Source organism: Lontra canadensis, unplaced genomic scaffold, assembly GCF_010015895.1.
Source record: "Lontra canadensis isolate GAN:19392208 unplaced genomic scaffold, GSC_riverotter_1.0 scaffold72, whole genome shotgun sequence".
Classification (NCBI taxonomy): domain Eukaryota; kingdom Metazoa; phylum Chordata; class Mammalia; order Carnivora; family Mustelidae; genus Lontra; species Lontra canadensis.
Genome location: NW_022631066.1, coordinates 2,514,207 through 2,537,881, shown reverse-complemented (window position 1 = coordinate 2,537,881; position 23,675 = coordinate 2,514,207). Strand labels below are relative to the sequence as shown.

At 43.7% G+C, this 23,675-nt stretch overlaps 1 protein-coding gene across 1 annotated transcript in view; it reads right to left on the bottom strand.

The window, feature by feature from the left end:
- Positions 1-20,339, bottom strand: part of PIP4K2A (phosphatidylinositol-5-phosphate 4-kinase type 2 alpha) — a 173,361-nt gene extending 153,022 nt beyond the window's left edge. The window contains exon 1 of the mRNA XM_032880827.1: positions 19,985-20,339. Coding sequence (XP_032736718.1) covers positions 19,985-20,128 — 144 coding nt within the window. The 5' untranslated portion in view covers positions 20,129-20,339. The remainder of the gene's footprint in view (positions 1-19,984) is intronic.
- Positions 20,340-23,675: the final 3,336 nt, after the last annotated feature.

Genomic DNA, 23,675 nt, shown 5'->3' with positions numbered 1-23,675 from the left:
TTTTAAGCTATTATAACTTTCCAAACCATATAACAAAATCAGTTGGATGTAGAGCCAGACTTGCAAATCACCAAGTGTTCACAAAGATTTTTAAAAACAATGACACAAATTCACCCACCAACCTTCATTTAAACACAAACACACAATATATTAAAACATTCTTAAGAAGAGCAAGATTTTATCTGTTAATATTTACTTTATCTTTAATGAGCTTTAAAACTTATTTGTATTCTAGGGGCACATGGGTGGTTCAGTTGGTTAAGTATCCAAGTGTTGATTTTGGCTCAGGTCCTGATCTCAGGGTCGTGGGATCTAGCCCTGCATGGGGCTCTGCGCTGGGAGTGGGGTCTGCTTAAGATTCTCTCTCTCTTCCTCTGCCCCTTCCCATAGCACTCTCTGTCTTAAAACAAAACAAAACAAAACAAAAAAACTTCGTTATATTCTAAAACAAAGAAAATAATGTAGTAGTACAACATGAAATGTGTTAAGGATTTATATACTGAGGAAATATGCTCACATTTTTTTTACTAATGGGATGCACAATAAAAACCTGGATACCTACAGGAAAATTAGTGGTAATCACTCCAGTTTATCTTTTTTCTCCAGCTCACCAAAAGTAACAACTTTCAGAATCATTTGTCACTTAATAGTTTCTCCCAATACAATCAATAATGTTTTATAATCAAGGGACTTCTTGGGACAGCTACCCAAAGGAAAAAAAAAATCCTTTATATCAAGCAGAAATAGACATATTTTCTGCCTTTCCAAATTCAGTATGTAAGAGATTTTTTTCCCACCTACCACACCTAAGAACACGTCTCATTTTCCTATAAAGCAATAATGTTTTATAATCAAGGGAATTCTTGGGACAGCTACCCAAAAGAAAAAAATCCTTTACATCAAGCAAATATATCTATTTCTGCCTTTCCAAATTTAGTATGTAAGAGATTTTTTTCCCATCTACCACACCTAAGAACATGTCTTGTTTTCCTAATTAGAAAGTACTGTCAGCTTAATATTTTTAAAAAAATCAAACTAAAAATAAAATTAAATTAAAATCCATTTAAATCAAATTAAAAAGATATAAGTAAAAAGTAAAAAATCACGTTATCATTCCCTCCTCTCCTCCTCTTCTTTAATTACTTTAAAACATGTAACATTTTCAAACATTGGTTATGTCCTCATTCAACCTATCACAGTTGCCCACAGCAGTTACACTGATGTCCACAAACCTGTTTAATAGCTACAATGTGTTTCCATATAGATACATCATATTTCATTTAACCCAAACATCACGCTAATAGAAATGTATACTATCTCCAATTTTTTTTTTATTATAAGAAAACATCTATGTTTTGGCTTTGCTTTTTAAGGAAAGAGGATAAAAGGGTCTCTCTTCAGTTGGTGTAACCAAGAGTTATAAGTAAATGTTTCCAGCTCAACTCTTATTTAGGACTATTCCACATGCCATCAGAACAGTCTTTTCTTCTTAAAATAATCAAACTGAAATGCGTTCGTCAACAGACTCTTCTTTTAAAGGTTCAGAAATGGGAATACCTTTGTTCTGAAATAGTACTTGGCCACTCTGGTTAGGTGGAAAACGACTAATTCCATTCCAAATATTACTCTGTACTGAAGCTTTTTGAACTCTTGCAGAAATTTCTCACATAAGGAAACAAAGTACTTTCTTAAAGAAAGAAAGCATAAAAGATTTATATTCATAATTCTAAAAAAGTTCTTATTTTGAAATTAATGAAAAAGTACATTTAGTTTATTCATACTGAAAAGTCATACTGGCTACGTTCTCACTCAACACCCTTCCCAAAGTCTATTCAGAATGGTCTGTGACTTTTTTTTTTTTAAAGATTTTATTTATTTATTTGACAGAGATCACAAGTAGGCAGAGAAGCAGGCAGAGAGAGAGGAGGAAGCAGGCTCCCTGCTGAGCAGAGAGCCGAGATCCCAGGTCTCTGGGATCATGACCTGAGCCGAAGGCAGAGGCTTTAACCCACTGAGCCACCCAGGCACCCCTGGTCTGTGACTTTTAAATGTGAATTAAGGAGACCTCCTTAACAAGATGCAATATTTTCTACTTTTCATGTCAGTTAATATTTTAAAATAATAATAGGATAGGAATAATTCTCTATTAAGTAATCATCCAAGTTAAAATATTATTACCAGCTTTTTATAAAGGGCCCTTAATTTTCTACTTAATTCAAGCTTTAAAAAATAAAAATCAATTAAGTTCTATTTTAAATGAAATGTATTATCCAGGGGCTAATTTTAAAGCCTGTATCCATCTGAAGCAGTCAGTAATTTAGGCCTCCTGAAAATTGGCAACTGTAGTACCACTGTCACAATATAACACATCCACAGAAAGTAGAAATAACAGTTTATCTGGTTGACTGCAGTTTATAAGTATGACCTTTCACCTCTTTTTTTAAATTATTTTAAAAGATTTTTTTTTTTTTTTAAGATTTTATTTATTTATTTGACAGACAGAGATTACAAGTAGGCAGAGAGGCAGGCAGAGAGAGAGGAGGAAGCAGACTCCCTGCTGAGCAGAGAGCCCGATGCGGGGCTCGATCCCAGGACTCTGAGATCACGACCCGAGCCGAAGGCAGCGGCTTAACCCACTGAGCCACCCAGGTGCCCCTATTTTAAAAGATTTTATTTATTTATTTGACACACAGAGATCATAAATAGGCAGAAAGAAAGGCAGAGAGAGAGAGAGAAGGGGAAACAGGCTCCCTGCTGAGCCAGGAGCCCAATGTGGGGCTCGATCCTAGGACCCTGAGATCATGACCTGAGCCGAAGGCAGAGGCTTAACCCACTGAGCCACCAGGCACCCCATGACTTTTCACTTCTAAGAGTGTTCTGCATGTCCCTTCAATTTTCTTCGACGTTCTCAAGAATTCTTTCTCTTCAACAAAATGTTATTTTTAAGATCATGGAAAAGAGTTAAATGTTAAAATAGGTAATTTTATTTATTTTTTTTTAAAGTAATCTCTACCTATAATGTGGGGCTCAAACTCAAGACCCTGAGATCAAGAGTCGCATGCTCTTCCAACTGAGCCAGCAGGGAATTTTATTCATGAAAATACACAATATATTTGTTCATGTCTGTTCGAAGGAAAATTATGCTACTTTCTCCTTTCAGAATACCTCCCCTCACCCGGCCTTGCCGGGCTGCAAGATGTTTGTAAAGTCAGCACAGGTGACTGACATATTTACATCAAATAATACTGAGCAGAGGGGACAGCGCGCAGAATGGAGCTCCAAGCCAAGGACGGGACTACCAAGGGGTAAGAACACTCACATACATACATGCTAATTACAGACTCCAGTAGTCGTGTCGCCTTACATCTGAGGAACGCTGTTAACTGAATTGTCCACTGGTCAAGTCTCCGGTGAAGTGGTAAGATTAGGTAACCAACTACAGATTCCTAGTATTCTGTCTGAAGACTTTAACCTGCCTGTACATGCTAGCAGGTTGGGAATAATAAAAGCTACGTAGAGTGTGGCCAGTTGAAGGGAGACAAACATAAACAGATTCTGCGATCCAAGTACTCTGCCTGAAAAATCACTACTGTTCTCTCAACGCCCCAACTGCCAGACCCTGGACTTGGAGGAAAGTACATAGGCGGTCTTGCAGCTTTTGTTTTTTAAAAAGGGAATTACCAAGTCCTCTTTTTCAACAAACCTGAGGACTCTAAGCGTGAATGAAGAACGAGATTGGGCTGAATGACTCAGTGAAAACAGCTCTCCGTAGAGGACAGGGAGCTCACGCGAAGGCCGCGCCTCCATTGCCCAGACCAGACGCCCCCGCACTGCACATATGTTCAACTGCCTAAAATGCCTCTCGACAGAGCTTTAAAAATACATATGAAGAAAAGCCTATATTTTTATTCCAATCTTTGCCGTACAATTTAGGGATACTCAAACAGGAGATGTGATTAAGAAGCTTTATACACTCACGTGGCCCTTTTTGAAAGCAATCTGGCAACAGGTACAAGAGCCTTAACATTTTCATAGCCTCCGACCAAGTAATTCCTCAAAAAGGGAATCTGTTCTAAGGAAATCAACCAAAAAAGGCAAATGTTTTCTATAGGAAGATGCGGACTGCTGCATTCTTTATGGTAGCAAAAAAATGGAACCAGTGTATAGACTATTAAAACTTCATTAGACTATTAGGCGGTCATTAAAAATTACCATTGCGAGGCATACATAATGATATGAGGAAATATACAGATAATATAATCTCAATGAGATTTTAAAAGAGATTGAAAAACACACATCAAAACATTGACACTGATTGCCTCTGAATAGGATGATTATGGCAGCTCTTTATCTCTATTTTTCAAGTTTTCTATACAGAGTACATACCATACACATATTATTATATAAAATAAGTATCGGGGAGAAAGATAGCTCTCCCTCTGTACTAATTAGAACTTAAATTCCTGTGATATCATGAATGTCTCTAGTTCACCTATATAAACATGGAAGGAAGTTTCATGTAACACAAAATAAAAATGTTCACTATTGGCTGCTACTGGATCAAATCTTCACTGGCATGTTTTAAATATGTAAATATCTGATGCCAAAAGTGCAAGAGAAAAGTGAGGGAGACAAAAGGATACACTAGCTTCTCTTAACCTTTTTTTTTTTTTCCACTTAAATTTGTTCCTGTCCTCCTACTTTGGCTCCATGTGCCAAAAAAAGTAAGTACCTTATGGGTTTATCATAATTGTTTCTGAACAGTTCTTTCCATGCCAAAGCATTCTGAACTTTTCATCTGTGTGCAGACAGAATCTAATTTATGAATGGGTTGTGTTCCAAACAGTCATTTGTAAGTTGGCTGTTTGTTTCTATGAGGAAACTTTTCCAAGTCATCATGTTAAAAGTAAAACCCTGAAGTCTTGGTTCTATGAGGGAGGGGTCCATTGAAAAGAAAGTTCCTTCTCAGGTTTGCAGGCACAGAAGAGAGCTAGAGCAAATTTTCAGAAAGGTAAAGTTGATCTGGAACACACCGAGACAGGCCATCTTGGACCAGGAAGCTCCAGGAGTCAGGGCAGACTCCTGAAAGAGATACAAACACACGTGATGCCTGGGAGTGGGAGAGAGTGGGACACAGCAACATGGCCAGGCAGGAGGAGGATCACTAAGGAAATCTAAGAGGACCATAAAGAAATTATGTTTCTGCTGATTTAGATGTGTCTTCAAACTTTGTAAGCATATTTATGCCTGGTTATCCCCGGAAGCAGAACAACACAATGACGATGCCGGGGGATTCCAGCCTGGGCATGCAGCTATGGTCAGTACAAATGTTTCTATTATAATGTCATAGTATTCCTGAAAAACTAAGTTCTGTATACACACCAAAAACACAATGTAGGGAGACTGGTCAAAACCTACAGAACTCAGCACCGGAATGCTTTAAAAAAAAAAAAAAAAAAAAAATGCCGGCCACCTAGGTGGCTCAGTCGGTTAAGCATCTGCCTTTGGCTCGGGTCATGATCCCAGAGTCCTGGGATCGAGCCCTGCGTTGAGCTCCCCGCTCAACCAGGAGTCTGCTTCTCCCTCTCCCTCTAACCCTCTAACCCTCTCATTTGCTTTCTCTCTCAAATAAATAAATAAAATCTTTTTGAAAATAAATAAAATATTAAATATATATATATATATATACATATATATATATATATATATATATGAGTCTTCAAAATTGTTTAATTCCAGTTAAATACAGAATGGACTTTATCTTTAGAAGTACAATTGTGAAGATCACCCGAGGGAAAGAATGTGAGGAACAACCAGGGCTTCTGAGTTATCAAGATTAGGATAAAATGCGTAAAGAATGGAGAGAACCACAAAATTATGACTTCTAAGAATGAGGTACCTGGCCCCCTGAGTCATGAGGAAGAACAAGCATGAAATGAGCAAGGTGCCCAGTCCTGCTGTCCTGCCTGGACTGCTGCCTCTGGCTGTTTGTTAGCAGACTTTGAATCTAGCTGCTGTTCCTGGGATGCAGCAATGCTCCAGGAAAATTGTGTATGTACCAATGTCCACATGATATGCCATCATTCCCTATTTGTTCACCTTGTGTAAACTACTTTGCATTATAGAAACACACATGTCGCAAAAAAGACAGCATAATTATACGTTTGCCAAAGCGGATTCAAATCTGTAAGGGAACTTAGTAAATCCCATTTTCTTCTCTTTTGTCTAGGCTAAACACCTCCTGAATGCTTCGTCAAGGATGCCAGCACGTAGGAATTTGACATGAGCAATTTTGGACGCATGACCTGAGAAAAGTAGGGCAAAACAGGGCAGCGGCTGGCACCCCCTCCCATGCCCATCAGAAGATGAGCCCCCCCCCACCCCATGCAAGAACATCACAAAGCGGGCACCTGTCTCCAGCTAGTGCAGCCCTCCGCCATGGTGTGCAGGCTGCGATGGGATTTCAGCCCACACGTTCCCAGGCGCTTGGGCATTCTGAGGCAGGCTGTGTGGTACACAGGGCCCCAGAGGTCACTGACGGGTTGTAACACAGAACACCTTCCTCAGAGTGCAGGTTGAGGAAACATACAGAAAGCATGCTTATTACAACTACAGATAATACTCAGCTCTGAACTTCAGGGCACCAAGCCACTTGCAAACACGATTCTAATCCTCAAAAAACAAGCCTAAAGAAATTAAACTGAACAGAAATAATGTCAATAGAATTATGGGCAAAAGAATGGAAAATGAATAAAACCAGAAAAACAGACCACGGAAGTATAATAGTACCTGGAGGAAAAAAAAAAAAAAAGGTTCAACGGTTCCCTAAAACTGACAGCGGCCCTTCCTGCTTTTGTACCTGCTACTCAACCCTGCCTATTACCTGTTTCCTCCAGTCTCCTCACCAGATTCATTACAATTCACTCTTCAAGATTCAACCCAAAGAACACGAACTCCCCCTGGGGTGGTTTATCAATCCTTTTTTGTGTGTAATTGTCGCTGCATAAAAGTTAGGAGGACGGGTGCCACTCGACGCTTGACAGCTGTCACTGACCCTCTGCTCAAGTTCCACGGGCAAAACCAAGGCCACATGGCAGGAGGACCTGCTCCTGTGGCCACAGCTGGCTGGATCTTATGGCCACCAACTTTCTTTTTGTCTCTCCTCCTTTCTTAAGAAAGCTGAAATGAGGATGCTGAGTGGCTAATTGCCCCCCATCATGGACCCGGATCTGGGGGCAACTAAGCTTAGAAGCTGTGTGGGGTCTACTTGCACAAAGCAGCTGAGAAAAGTCAAGGTGCCCAGAGAAAAGGTTCATGAAAAGTGATGCAAAGATCAGAAAGACAGTGAGGAAGGAAGCCACTTTGGGTCCCAGGCTATGTGAGGCTCAGGTGAGGGTCCTGCCTTTCTGCTCCAAGGGAGACCCAATAACCCTGTTTTTCCTTCAGCTGATCAGACTTTCCTGTCATTTGCCACCAAATAAACCTTGAATGAGGCACTCCTGTTTGTTCACCAATGTACCACCTTGTTCACATAATCACTGCCTATCTTTCCTGTAAGACTATGAACTCCCTACAAGCAAAAGCTGTCTTTTTCATATGTCTTTCTTATTAGGCCTTACTAGAGAAAATACCAAAAAATGCACACCAATGATAGGTTATTGGTAGTAGAACTTTATTAGATATGAAAATGACAATTTTTACAAAATGAAGGACTAGTTAAAGTTGGAGCATTAAACCACACTTCAGGATTCTAGTCACATTCGGGACATCAAATGCTGAGTTATTGATCAAATGCTGGATTGACCTATACGTTAAAACATTTGTGAAAACTTCAACATTGGAAATGTCATTTCCACTTATTAGTTACACAAGTGCAGCTAATACAGGCTCTTTTTGGCTAAGAGCCCAAAAGATAATAACGGAACGGAGCAGGAAGGGCAAGAGAACTATTTAGGCAACCAGGCCAGGAAACCCGGAGCTGTCCTCCACTATCCGAACCCTTGAGCAGCCACCAAATCCAGCTGACTTGACTTCCAGAGCTTTCCTCAGGCACACCCGTTGTCTTTACTGCCACTCCCAGAGGACAGCCCTGTCTCCCTGCCGGTCCTTCCTCCAGTGGCCCCCAGGCCCTGACAGAGTGATCCGGCCCTGGGCCCACCACAGGCTCTGACCTGCTCCCCCTCACTCACCGCCGGCCATCCCCGTCTCCTGAGAAACTCTGAGGCTCATCTCCATTTACACTAATAGAGTATCACTAAGTTATGCAGCTCTAAACATCCTGAAATAAAATATGTTGTAAACATCTTCTTGAAGACATCAAAGCACCGAGGAGGCAAGAGTTAGCTCGGCAGAGGCAAAGTGAGAGCTGGAAGCCGGAGCAGTCAGCTTAGGCCCTCAGGGCTCTGACGCTCTCGAGGTGGAGACAAACAGAAGTCAGAGCCTAGAGCTGACCCAAGCTGGGGGGTCTAAGAGGAAACCCTTTCTCCATGGGACTAGAATCCAAAAGGATCACACCCTCAGAGTAAGTACAAGCCAAAAATAAACCCATTCCCCCCCCTCCCCAGGGGCCTGCAGTCCAAATTTATATCACTGTGAGACTCAAAAAATCCCAAGCTATGAGTTTAGTTTGAAATGGCCTTGGTCTGTAGCACCCCTAGCCTCCCCTCCGCCAGATGGCAAGGACAAACACTCAGGACAAGAGGGCACGAGGGACACACTTGCGCCCTAAGATTCAGAGAATCCTTCCCCAAGTAACGTCCAAGGGGAAGCAGCAGCTCGTGGCCAACATAACCAGGCAAATAAGGGAAGGAGGCGCCGGGACCATGAACCAGCAGAAATGTAACACAGTGGAACAGACCCCACAGAGATTCGGGATGTTGGGATTAGCACCATTTTTACATCAGTCACAGAATCTTAAACTTAATGTACGCCAAACTTCTGACCAGAAATAACACCGCAGTGCCCTTTTCTTCAATAATGTCTCAGACGTTCAGAAACGCATCACGCGTTCCCTCGGTGGCCATGCAGCACCGTGGCAGCCTGCGAGAAAAGGGGTTTCCTCACTCAGCCTCCTCTGCGCTGTGCACGAGGCCAAGTTCTTGCATGCCACTGCAGACAAAGCCCTTTCTCTGGCATCGGCTCACAGTTACCCCACACCTCTTATCACCACCGTGCAGCAAGTTCCCCGCTCCCCACTGCACTGCCCAACCCGCCAGCCAGATGCTCTAAATACCACGCTCGATCATAGCAGAAATGAATTTTACACGTGGGTGAAAATTTCCTGTGGAAAGGCTCACAGTACCCCAGCTGAGCACAAACGGCCTAAGGTCTATGGACACCAGCTTTGTCCAGTCCTTTCATAGTGTTTATTGGGCACCTACTACATTCCAGCACTGCTCTAGGTGCGGGGACGCAGCTGTAACTGAGACAGCCGCGGCTGCTGAGGAATTTAACATCCCAGTTGGAGGAAATAAACCATAAACATGGAGACAACTCAGTTTCCGATGGTGTGAAGTGTCACAGAGGAAACAACAGAAACATGAGTGGAGGGTTACTTTACAGGCAGTCGAAGAGGCCGTCTGAGAAGACAACCCTTTAGCTGAGAGACTAAAATGACAGCCACGCAAAGACCTGAAGGAAGACCATTCCAAAGAGGAAAGTAAATGCAAAAGCTCTGTGTGTCTGCCCTGAGGTCAGCTTGTTTAAGGAACAGAGAAAGCCCAGTGTGGCTGGAATGAAGAAGTCATGAAGACTGTGGGAAACAATGAGGGCAAAGAAGGAAGCAGAGATCAGGCTAGCAAGACCTTGCAAGCCACAGAGAGGAGCCTGGGGTTTGTGCACAATGCAACAGGAAGCCTCTGGAAGGTTTTCACCGAAGACGTGAAATGACAGGAAGATCACTCTGCTACCACTGTAGAGAATTTGGATGGAACCAGCATGAGGGGTGACTATGGGCAGACCTGCAGACCATGACAGTGCTCTGGAGAAAGGAAATTCGTATGGGAAAGAGAGAAATATGCAGAAACGTGCAGGACTCAGAAATGGTAGTGGTGATAATGAGAGAGGAATCAAGGCTGGCGCCACGGTTTTTGGCTTGAGCAGCTGGGGAGATGGTAGTCCATTTACGGACAGGGGAAGAAACTGGCGAAGGGCGTGACAGCAGGTGGGGTAGAGGGGCAGGAGGAGATGGAGAGCCCTGTTTGGGTCACATCTGAGATGTCTATTCGGTTTTAAGGGAAGAGATCTGATAGGAAATTGAATAGAAGCCCAGCAGGCAACTCAGAGCTGAAGGTAAAAACTTCTCAGTCATCAGCATGAAATGCCAAGAGACTAACTAAGATGGTATGGATAAAATATGCCCAGTTACAGAACACGACCCCAGAAAGAATTCTGGGCACTCCCACTTTTAGAGACTGGATAAAGAAAGAGGAACCTCGTAAGGAAGGTCTCTAGGAAGGAGTGGCGGGTGAGGCAGGAGGAAAACAAGAGAAGACATGAAAAGGGGGCCCCTGGATTTGAAAACATGAGTGTCGCTCGTGCTGTGTGCTCGGAGCAGGCAGGATGAAAGCGAGGCTACAGCTGGCTCGAGGAGAGAGGCAGGGGAGGAAGCCAGCAGCTGCGGAGGGACAACAGGAGGCAGGTGCAGCCGGCAAGGCTTTTCAACTTCTGCTAGAAAGAGGAACGGAGAAGCAGAGTGGACACTAAAGTTAGGGTGTAATGCCAGAGGAGACTTTGGTGACTCTGGCTGTTTATTTTGTTTTTAAGGGGCGAGGCCCCATCGCTGGGAGCGCTGTCCACTAGACAGTGCTGCAGGGACGGCAAGGTCTACACCCTCGCTGTGCAGCTCCAAAGCTACTACCCGTGTGTGTGGCTGCTGGGCACTCGACATGAGACTGAACCTCATGATTCAGTTTCAATTCAGTAAAATGTCAATAGCTATGTGTGACAATGGCTTCCAAACTGGACCGTGCGGCCCTCCAGCACGTCTGTGGGTTCATGGATTCAGCTGTCCATAAGTTAGCAGCATGCGTGGTGGGAAGTGGCTTCTGTTGGTCCAGTGTTTTCTAAAGCATGAAAGGTTACCAGCTGGAAGAGGGCAAAGGGGCAAAACACTAGAGGAAGGTTTAAGGAGAAAGAAAAGGGTAAGAAATGGTTTCAAAGAGCATATGTTGGGGCGCCTGGGTGGCTCAGTGGGTTAAAGCCTCTGCCTTTGGCTCAGGTCATGATCTCAGGGTTCTGGGATCGAGCCCCACATCGGGCTCTCTGCTCCGCAGGAAGCCTGCTTCCTCCTCTTCCTATGCCTGCCTCTCTGCCTACTTGTGATTTCTGTCAAATAAATAAATAAAATCTTTAAAAAAAAAAAAAGGAGCATATGTTATGATTTATGATAAATTTTAAAGAGGCCCTCACCGAAACTGTTGTTAGGTTTTTCAGTGGCAAACACTGGCTACTGGCCCTTTAAAATCTGACCTCCAACCACCTCTTCTACCATCTCCTAAACATTTCCCATCATCTACCTCTGTGGTTTTCAATCTTGGTGGTTGCAGAAACTTTGCCCCGTCCATATTTGCCCTTGTATTTACACATTATGTATTGGGTGCCCTCAATCAAAAATTTTTTTAAAAGATGATGAGGAGAACAAAAACAAGTTGTTCTGGATGGAAGTGAGGTCGGGGCTCAATTCCCCCCACCAGCTCATCCCCCTCCCATAAGCTCATCCCCCTCCCACCAGCTCAGCCCCCTCCCACCACCCTCTGAGGCACCTCCAAGGAAGCTCAGGGTTTGAAACCAAGTATTTGCCCTGGCCATGCTTCTCAAGCTGGCATGAGCTCACAAACCACCTTTCTTATTACAGTGCACATTCCATCCCGGAAGGTCTGCAGAGAGAGGCCCACGATTCTGCATTTCTCACAGGCACCTGGGTGATGGCTGAGGCCACCATTCTGTAGATTACACTCTTGATGAGTGGCAAGGCCCTAGGCCACAGTCATACCAGACCACATACTATGTACTTTTAACAATTTGTTCCTTTGGCCATACATACCTTTCCCTGCCTTCTCTAGAAGGGAGATTCTACCCTATGTTCAAGGCCCTCTCAATGTCAGCTCCTCTTGAACTCTTCTTCCAAGAGTCCTGGGCACAAGTAGTCGTGATCCAGTCCCTGCCTCCATCTCCTATCACTTTCCCCCTTTCTCACATTGCTCCAGCCACACAGGCTTCCTTGCAGTTTCTAAGAGCCCCCACTAGCTCTGGGCCTTTGCACAAGCTGTTCCTCCTACCTAAAATGCCCTTCCCCCAGATATGCCCAACCCCTTCATCTCCTTCATCCTCCCTGTTTATAGTCTGACCACCCTGTGTAACACCCTGAACCCCAGCATTCCTAGACACTCTATTATTTATACATAAGGTCTGCATCTATGTCTCTCTCCCCTGTAGTTATGATCAGTTAGAGGGCAGGGTCCACAATATATTCATTTTGCATCCCAAGAGTCTCGCACAGTGATGCAGAAGGAAGGAAGGAAGCAAGGAAGGAAGTTAAAAAAGAAAGAAAGGAAGAAAGAAAGAAAGAGCTAACACAATGTACAACTAATGAATCCGAATGAAATTTTTGACACCTCAAACAACCTGATCTGTAGTGGAAGCATTAAAGATACAAGAAAGGCCATTAAAACAAAATAGATAGAGAAATTAAAGCAAGGGCACAAAGATAATCCTAAAGGGATTAATTTGCAACTCCAAGATGCTCAAGCATGCAACTGCAGCAGTGACTTTGCATCTATGAACAATGTTCATGTAACATTAATTTAACATGCACTCTAATAACTGCTCATGTTTTCTCATTTAAAACTTTTTTTTAAAACGTACTAATGACTGCTAACATTCATTAACAACTTACTATGTGCCAGCAACTCTTTAGGTATCTTACAAGTACAAACTCATCTCACCCATACAGCAAATCTCTGTACTAGATACAATTATTATCTCTTTTTACAAAGAAGGAACTGAGAGAGAGCCCAAATGACTTTGTCAAAGCCAACCAAACAGTGTGGCACCAAGTCCAAGCTCTTAACCACGGCCGACAGGTGAAAAACTTTGAAGAATTACTTTGAATGTAAAGGCTTATCTTTAGGTAGTTTACTGTCTTCAAAACCCCTACATTTTTCTTTAATAAATTTTGTGTGTGTATACATATACACACACAAAATTTATTATAATATACATATATTATAATATATATAGTATAGAATATATGCGTTTTCTTCCTACATACTTTGAATATATGCAATGACTTTCTTCCTATAAAGGAAAAACTGTTTTAAACACATATTAATAGGTAATACTCCATATTAATAGCTTACAGTCTGTCAAAGTATAGCTTTTAAGACTAAAGAAAAGAAGGGGAAAAATAGACTAAGGAAAGCACAGAAATGACTAACTCTGAGGCTGGCCCAGGCAGCCAAGTTCAATGGTTGTGGGTACAGGTCTGAATCCCACCACCTACTAGCACTGTGCGCTCAACAGGTATTAATTTCATCTGCGCACATTCCTGCTATGTATTATTCTTCCTGGCTGCGGCACGCTCTCCCCCATTTCTCACCCCGTACCCACTCCTACCTTATTCTGTCAAGAGTTCTCAATTAGGTTCCACACCTCCCAAGTGGTCCATGGACAGAATTCAGGGGATCCATGAACTTGGTAGCATGCAGCTTTACGTATTTTCATTTATTCATTCAAAAGCATTATTCTATGAAGGGGACCACAGCCTTCACTAGACTACCATAGGGGTACGTGGCACAAAAGGGAAATGTGGATAAAAGTAGATACAGGGAAATAAGCTAGGAGGTATTTTTAACATTTCAAGAAAGGTAACAAATCTGGTTAGGCTAAAAGAGATGAGAATGGAAAGTGATGCAGGTGAGGAAAATACCTTGGTAACCTAAATAAAATGGCATGTTCCACCTTCCCTCTATTTCTAACCTTCTCAAAAGAAATGCTGCCTCTATTTCCATCATTTGTTCTCTAACTCTTTAAGCTCACACACACACATGCGTGCGTGCACATACCAATCAGCCACTGTCAGGAAAAGTACCTCCCTGAACATCATGATCTCCGAAGCATTCATCTGCTGGCCTTCCTACAGAGTTTCGTCTTGTTTCCTGTTTCTTCTTCCTCCATCCCTCCCTCAAAGCCAGTTGTTTTCCTCAGAGACCTACTTTACCCATTTTTAGCAACCCAGCGTGGACAAGCCTCCATTCTCCATCTCAGCCTTAACCTTGCTCCTGAGCTATAATTCCACCTTCTAATACTCCCCACCCCTGTGGGCACTGTCCCTAGAATACCCATTCACCATCTCCTGCAGATTAACACTTAATGTATTTAAGCAAACTCCAAGCCCAATGTGAGGCTTGAACTCACAACCCTGAAATTAAGAGTCCCATGCTCTACCAACTGAACCAGCCAGAAAAATTTTTAACCTTTTTCGATACACAATTCCTTCTCCTAACTCTACCATGGAGTCACCATTCTCCCAAGGAGAGTCATCGCATGAAGTCAGGGGAAAAATCCTGGGTATTTCTCTTTATTTTTAGCCCTATGGCCTTGCTACTCAACATGCGTCCCAAGAACCAGCACTGTCATCCAACCTATGAGCACAATAAATGCAGTCTTGGAGACCCACCCCCATACCCCAGGACCTGATAAGTCAGAATCTGCATTTCTTCAAGTGTTCTCAAGTGATTCATACACACATTAAATTTTGAGAAGCACTTCTCTGGTGCTTATGAATATGTTAACAGCCTAACTGCATCTGAACTTGAACATTTTGGGGTATCAATTACTAACTCCCTATTATGTGCTAATTACAGTTCTAGACTTTAAATACATTATCTTACTTAACACTCAGAATAATCCTGTGATAGAATCATCATCATCTCTATTTTCAGAATGAGTAAATTGAGGCTCAAGTGGATAAATCATCTATTCAACGCGTCCATAATTGAGGCAGGATTTGAACCTAATCTGTCTGACCACAAACCGTTTTTGCCAAATTGCACTAATTCCCTTAAATTCCAAAATTTGTATTTCAAAGGCTATGTTGGCCGAATTAATTACTCTGCTTGACTGCATTTTCTACTCAACTTAAGGTAGATTTTGTTTATTACAGTTCTTGCTGAAAGTCTTTCTAAAGGTGGAGCAGACGATCCTGGTTTAGAAAGAGAAATTGCTGTCTCGCCACGGGCATCCTTCTGAAGACTCAAGTCCAGCCTAAGGTATTTGGGAAATGGAGAAGAAAATGTATTCTTTTCTCAGGATCTAATCCTAAGTGTGAAGGGGCATAAAACTGTTTCCTTAGTAATAAATGCTGTGTGTCTGCTTGGCATTCTTCTTTGCTCTAAAGTAAAGGGAAGAAATAAAAATAGTGTGAGACTGAGGAGCCTGGGTGTCTAGAGTCGGTTAATCAGCCAACTCTTGATTTCGGCTCAGGTCTTGATCTCAGGGTCGTGCGTTCAAGCCTGGTGTTGGAGCCTACTTAGAAACAAAAACAAAAACAAAAACAGTGCGAGACTAGTTCTTGAATGAATGGTTATTTGGGTTCCATTCAATAAGTTTCATCCAATGTCTAGCTAATTACTATTTTAATCACCTCATTATATCTCATTCAGTCACCATGTCACAGTCACTCATTTCATTTTTAAGCCTAGTTTCCTCCTTTCATTTTTTTCAATGCCCAAATATAAACCCACAAACCTAAAAGATGTCACTAGTTCTCCAATATAGTATTTACCTAATTTAACTCCCAGGACTTGTGAGAATATAACAAAAGCTACGATGCTCTATCCAGAAAACCACGTATTTGCCCAGACACACAAAACACGGCACCCAGACACCAAGACAAACACCCCAGCTCTGCCACTAGGACAGATACCAGCCTTACACGGCCTATCCAGGCTCCCTCCACTCTTAAGGGAACTGTTCCAAAAGGCAAGAGCAGCTTCCACCTTTCCTAACTGCTAGCCCAGGGCAATGCCGGATCAGTCAGAATCCCTCCATGGGATTTTTATAACTGAAGCAGAGACATAAAGTCCCTTTTTGGGGGGGGGGGGCAGAAATTACAAAATGTGAAATTCAGGAACCATTAGTTCCCTGCCCTGTGGAGGAAACCAGTGAGCCTTGAGCACGAAGAAAGCCAAAATGGACAGACAAGTCCCAATAGCACCCAAGCACCTGGTTCCAATTACTGCTGAACCCAACCCTATTCCTGTTCTCTAGGTTTGGTTACTAATTGGTCCTTGCACAGGACAGACCTCCAAAACCCTCCTAACAAGTAAAGTTTTTGGCTAAGCTCATTCACATTTCTACAGCTTTCCACAAAAGGAATTTAACATTTATACTGACTACTTCTAAATGTTATATTTGTTTTTGACACGTTTTATATCCTTTAATATTTTTCTATACAGATGAATTCCTTTAGATATTTAATTAGGTCTTTAAATACTAATTTCCAAAAGGCTCACATTTCACTCTCCATAAGAATCTTTTAGGATATCTCTTTAAAATAAGTCTTGGCTTCTCTCATGCTACATGCTCCACACACTATTAAAATATAATTTTAGAGAGTTAACTGCCTGATCATTTTTAGTTTAATTCCAAATGTAACAAGACAAAATTGCCTGCTTAAGTCGTCTTTTTTCCTTTATGTATTCAATTATATTCCCTGCTTAAAACACTTAAAATAAAAATTGGCAGGGATCCATTTACTGATGGGTGTTTTAAGTTAGAAAGCAGTACATATCAAATTCACCACACAAAGTCAGGTTTATTCTTGTCATTGAGAGTTACCACCACAATGGACTTGGAAATTTCCACCTTAATTGCCAGTTTTTACATTTCAATCAAATAGACTTTAACTTCATAGACTGCAATGCAGTCCAACTCAGATCAATCCAACAAACTCCTAGTTCACACCTCTCTTACAATCCCCACAGATTTCTTCCCGCTAGTCACAGCCTTGAAAATTTCCTCAATGCCCCTGCATTTTCAAGGTTACAATAGTAATGCCACTTTTGTTCTATACCATTAACTACTGCTAGTCTACAGATCCTAACATAATGCTATGAACCCAGTGGACTGTAAAAATGGTTGAATCTCGAAGTTAGAAAAATACTTGGAAATCATCCAGACCAATCACCTTACTTTCATAGATGCAAATGTCAATGCAAAAACTAGTTAGTTATCATGCCCAAGGTCAGCAGAATTAGAGAAAAAATTAGAACACATGTACATTGAGCATTTTACCAGAGTATGTAGGTTCCCAATCCCCATATAAGATGCCTCCATGGTAAATATATATGAAGTTTTCCTTTAGTGCTACAAATGTACAGTTGTTGCTAAATATCCGTAAGACAAATTCAAATGAATTATAAAAGCATGAAATTGCTATATTCATGAGAAGTCTTTTCCCATTAATTGTGGTCACATTAAAAACGCAGGAGAAAGCCTGATTTAAATGATCTGCTCCTTCTCTGCTAAACTTTCTCAAATGTCCCTAACATACACAACAGTAAGCTTGCTCCTTCTTAATAATGCTGACATAGTTTATTCTCATATTATACTGTTGACTTTGGTCATATTTGGTCAAGTTCATATAAAAATGTTTATCTAGTATTAGACTTTGTTACCTAAAATGAAATCCACCAGAAATACGTGTTTAGATTTCATAGTTATATACACTTTTTTTCCAGAAATAAAGAAAACAGACATTTTGAAAAAGTACGCTGTGAAACAGAACATTCTTATGTCAGTGAAGCCCTCAAAATAAAGATATTTGGATGAAAATATGGGCAGTTTTAGTCATCTTTTGCACAGTGACTGGTACTGTCTATTTCCCTACTACATCTTTGTTCAAAGAATAACATGGTTACATTACATACTAAGGAAACTTGACTCCTTGGGATGACTATACTGAGAATTGCTAACTTTTCTTGAAAGCGAAAGAAAATAACATAAAAGTTACCATCTACAAACCATACATTATATTTATAAGCCATAAGTAGTTTTGAAAATTCCAATTAGCAAGAAATTCTAACACAAATGTAGCAATTCATAAACATAAGGTATAGCATAAGTGGTTAAAAGAAAATATGCACAATTACAAGATTTTGTAAAGTAAACTGGAATTCAGACTAATCCCCAGAAAGCACACTCTTCTTCCGCAGCATATTGTTGGCACTAATGCTTTACAACATTAAACCCTCACACACAAACTCACCTGACCAAAACACCAGAACTCTCAAGGAGATAAAAGCACCAATAAATATAGAACAATATTAATATTTTTGAAACAGCAACTAACATACATAATTTTAAAAGCTTAACAGAATTAGACATAACTCTAAATTGTAGATTCATTATTGAGGGAAAATTCCATTTCACTTACTACAATGAAACTTCGGAGAGTTTAGGGGCATTAACACAGGCGCTTGTAAAAGCTCACGTTCCTAATTGCTAAAGAAGTTATCAGGAAGTTAAAAAGAACGTCAGTGGATTAGGCATTCATTTTCTTTAACACAACTCATTTTCTGAAACAACTCTCTTAAACACAATCATTTCATGCAAGCACAATCAATCCTGATATGCTGGTTCACCTTTTCCCCAGCTCAGCCTGAGAAAGGAAAATACAAATATGATGCTTTTGAGCCATTTTAAACAACTTCCTTAAACTGAGAATGGTTTTCTGTCATTTCTATTATGCTGAAAAGGGCACACAGACATCCACAGAAATCAAAAGTACAGCAAGCAAGCTTACACTCTTCCTCACATGCTAACTGACTGCAGTGGTAAGGTCATGGTCAAAATTCACAGGCTCATTTAAACTTTCATGGCTCAGCCAACAGCTCCTATCGTGTTTCCTGATCCTAAGGAGATTAAAACCGCAGGAGTTTCTCGAAGTAAGATCAGCAGGAGGCTATTTCAGACCCTCAAACCGCAGTCCGCAGAGTCCGCAGCGGCTCGTCTCCAACCACCTCTGCCTGTGTGTTAAGCTAACCTTTCCGAGCGTTCTCCTCCAGCCTTTTAAACAAACCCCCAAAACGGGTGCGGCCAACTCGAGACCGCTTTCTGTCCGCGCCCGCGGAGACCCCCCCCCCCCCTCCTGCTGTCATTCCCCAGGCCGCCTTTCCGCAGTCGGTGACTCCGGCCTGGCTCCCTAAGGTGGGGGAGGAGGTGTGGGGAGGAAGACTCCCCGCTAAGCAGCTCTTCAGCCCGCACAGCGGCAGAGTGATGCGGGAGAGGAGCAGAGGAAGATGCTAAACACCAGTGCCATATTTACATGAGCTTTTTCTTTGCCAAAAAAGATTCCTTGTATCCAATGATATCGCCTTTAAAGGAAAAAAAGGACCGAAGCACTAAAGCCCAGACCACATCTCCCGATCTCCAGTATTCTCACCCCTCTTCCCCCGCGGGGAGGCTCCAGACGCTCCTAGCCTCGCACAGGTACACCTGCCAGCCAGCGGAGGACCCGACCGCCCCCGCCACCCGCTGCCGTAAGGGAGCGATGTCCAAGACTCAGACCCCGGCAGCCCCCGCCTGGGATGACAGCCCAGGCGGAGCCGTGCCGCACACAAACTTCCCAGTTGCCCGGCTGCGAGGACCGGCCGACAGACGGACAAGCGCGCGGACGGGGGACCACACTGGTCCCCGCCGCAGGGTTCAACCGCAGATGGGACCCCTCGTCCTGCACCCGGCCCTAGGTCCAAAAGGGGTTCAAGGGGCGCCCGGGGAACCCGGAGAGGCGGGCGCGCGCCGCGGGGATGGGGGCACCAAGGCGCCGCGGCGGGCGGACAACACCGGAGAGCGAGCAGCCGGAGGGCCGGGTCCCCGCTCCTGCTCCCCGCCCCGCAGCAGCTGCAGCAGGAGGAGGAGGGGAGCGAGGAGGAAGAGGAGGAGGAGGAGGAAAGGGACTGCGCGCCGCAGCCCGAGCCCTTACCGAGTGGTTTACCCCCCACATCAGGACGCTGAGCAGCGGATCGCTGGCCCGAAAGAGCTTCACTTTCTGCGCTACGAAGTGCTTCTTCTTGGTCTTGGTCTTGCTCGCCAAGACGGAAGACCCCAGGTTGCCGGGGGTCGCCATGGCCGCCGCCTCCGTCCCCTCCACCGCCGCGCTCCCGAGGCCGGGGACCCGCCCTCTCTACACGCCGGCCGGGGGAGGCAGCCGCATCCCCCCGGTTGCGGCTCCGGCGCGCGGTGCCCGCTCCGCCCGCTTTGCCCGCTCGGCCCGACAGAGGAGGGAGGCTGCGCTCGGCTCGCGCCCCGGCCCGGATCCCGCGCCCGCCGCGGCTCCGCGCTCAGCCCGCGGCTGGACCAGGCGCGCCGCGAGCGGCTTCCGCGTTGGGCGCCGGCGTCATGACGCAGGGGGCGGGCGGGTAGCAGCTGCGGCGCCGCCAGGCGGGGCGCGGCCGCGGGACCGTTAAGCTGCAACCTGGTGCTCGGGCTCCGGCTCCGGCTCCGGCTCCGGCGCCGCGGCTGTCCGGCCGCCCCTGGTGTGCCCGCGAACTCAAGGCGGCCGCTCCGGTCCCGCTGAAGAGGCCGGCGAGGAGCGGGAGGCCTCCGGCTGGGCAACCCCCCTCGCTCCCCAGGGAGAAAGGGAGGGGGAAGGACGGAAGAGTGCGGAGAACCGAGAAGAGGAGCCCCCAGAGGCGGCGGTAGGACGAAGGAATGAGGCTCAGGGAACCGCCACTTACCGTTGCCAGGAGTCCGAAGAGCTGGCGAGCCCTGAAATGCTGCGTGGAGACCGGGGCTTCCCTAGCACCAAGGGAAAGGACCTGGGCACGTCGTTGGCCACCTCCCAGAGTGACACTGACATGAAGTTACACTCCTATTGTGCCTTTAACTTTCGGGCCTCTTATACACTGGACTACAGACCTCTGCACTGTCTGAGTCCTGCAGAGTGCAGACGCCCACCCACCACACTGGCTGTCTTTCCTACCCCCACCACCCGGCAAGACCCTGGACTCCTGGTTCACAGCCCGTGGTTTCGCCTGGAAACCTGGAAGGTGCCCCAAACTACACCTTCTACTTCAGCTCCTCCGCAAGGTCCCTTACATTTCTTCCATTTATCCATTCCACTCACCTTCCACAGATGCCTGTTCATCGTCTTCATCCATGTACACCATAATGCTGGGAATAAAGGACCCAGCTCAGGAAGCTGACGTTACAAGTGTGTCTAAACACAGTGCTGTCCCCAAACCTGCCCTGACTCAGCCCACTGGGTTTGTTATTATTATATTATATTATATTATATTATATTATATTATATATATATAATATATATTATATTATTATAATCTATTGTCATTATTACTCGACTCAAGTATAGTGGATGCCCACTGTGTACTTGGTGATTCGCTTGGTTCTGTCAAGGAGACAAAGGGTGACAGACCCTCATCCCTTGAAATGCTCAAATCTCATAAAATGTAGAGTACTTGCAGATAACCCATATAATCTCCACTGACCTCAGGGAATTAAGTGCCTGGGTGAATATCTCTACATCAGTTGTCCATAGGCACCTTTAAAAAGTGTCCACAACTCAAATGCATTTTTTTTTAATGTCTAAAATGGAGGCGTCTGGTTGGCTCAGGGTGTTGAATGCCTGCCTTTGGTTCTATCATGATGCCTGGGTCCTGGGATCTAGCCCTGCAGCGGGCTCCCTGCTCTGAGGGGAGCCTGCTTCTCCCTCTCCGCCTGCCTTTCCCCCTGCTTGTGTGTGCTCTCTCAAATAAAATCTTTAAAAAAAAAAGTGTCTAAAACCAAGTTGTCTCTTTATATTCTATTGGAATTGGCATTCCTATCACTCAGTTACCCCAGCTAGAAGTTCATTTGTTTAACAAATTTTCATTGATCCAGGTTTGAAAGCTTAGAATCATCACAGATTACTGCTTCTCATTATTACTCCACATAAACCCCTTTACCAGGTCCTGGCCTTGGAAACAGCTGTGCTCAAATATGATCTCTTCTCTAGTGCTTTCATGGTCCTCCTGGTCAAAATCAATCTGTTCACCTCAGTGCTTCCATAACGCTTGATTTGCTCCGTAAGCATTTCATTGTACTTAATTGTGTATCATTAATGTAATCATTAATGCAAGACAGTGGGCGTGCTGTGAATGCTGAAAAACTGGATTTAGTGATGACAACGTGTTGAAGGAACCTATAGGAAGGGGAGATGGACACCTGTGGGGACGGTCCGACATAGGAGAGCAGGAAGATAAGGGTTTGCGCACAAGGCATCATCCCTGTCCGGGCCTGTCAGGAGCATAGACATGGAGATGAACATCTATGTGCTATTTTTGGATAGTAATGAGCAGAGATGTATCCATTAAAGGACAGAATTTTTTTTTCCAGCTTCATTGAGTTGCAACTAACATATCACATTGCATAGGTTTAAGAAGTACAGCCTGATGTTTTGCTATGTATATATGGTGAGATGATTAGGACAATAAGCTTAGTTAACCTCTCCATCACACCTAATTGCTTAGTGTTTGTGCCACGTATGTGATGAGAACATTTAAGATCTGCTCTCTTAGTAACTTTCAAGTATATGTATGATACAGTATTGTTAAGGGATAAAATTTGGGGCGATTTAACTTGATTTGACTGGCACTATAGTAAATGTCATTCATGAATAGGTCTTTAAATGATTTTGCCAATGACCTTTTGCATTAACTTTGTCCTTTGCAGAGGGGGTGTGTGATGCGGAAATTCTGGAGTCACAGAAACGACCACAGAAAATACCTAATCCAGTTCTCAAATGATATACATCAGACAACTAAGATCTAGATTTAAGAGATTTCCTAATTTGTTGGCAAATAATAAACTCTTGAAGGCAGGGTCCATGTGGAAGTCACTCTGTATTCTCCAGATGAACCTAACATACTCCCTTTCTGGTAGCACCTACAGCAAAGTTTTGGTGAACAAATGGTAAGGAAATTTTCATCTCTAACTGCAAAATTACAAAGAAAGTTTTCATGCCCAGTAAATGTTTGTACCAAGTTCCATTCAGAAAAGTTTATTAGAAGATTAGGCTAGGTGAGTCATAATATTTAAAGTTGAAAGTTAGGGACACCTGGATGGCTCTATTGGTTAAGTGTCAGACTTGGCTTTGGCTCCCGTCATGATGTCATAGATCATGAGTTTGATCCCCAGGGTGGGCTCCATGCTCAGTGCGGCATCTGCCTGAAGACTCTCCCTCTGCTTCTTCCCCCACGTACACACACTATCTCTGTCTCTACAGTAAATAAATAAATATTTTTAAATTAATTAATTTTTTAAAATAAGGTTGAAGTTTGGGCGCGTGGGTGGCTCAGTGGGTTAAGCCTCTGCCTTCAGCTCAGGTCATGATCTCGGGGTCCTGGGATCGGGCCCCACATCGGGCTCTCTGCTCAGCAGAGAGCCTGCTTCCCCCTCTCTCTCTGCCTGCCTCTCTGCCTATTTGTGATTTCTCTCTGGGTGTCAAATAAATAAATAAAATCTTTAAAAAAAAAAAAAGGTTGAAGGTTACATACTCCATGGATTTTGCAACTTAACAATTTGATCGCTCTTTTCCTCGGAGTTTGTGCAATAATGAAACAATGCATATGACCTTGGTTCAGCACCACATTCAGGCAGCTTGTATCTGTTCAGGC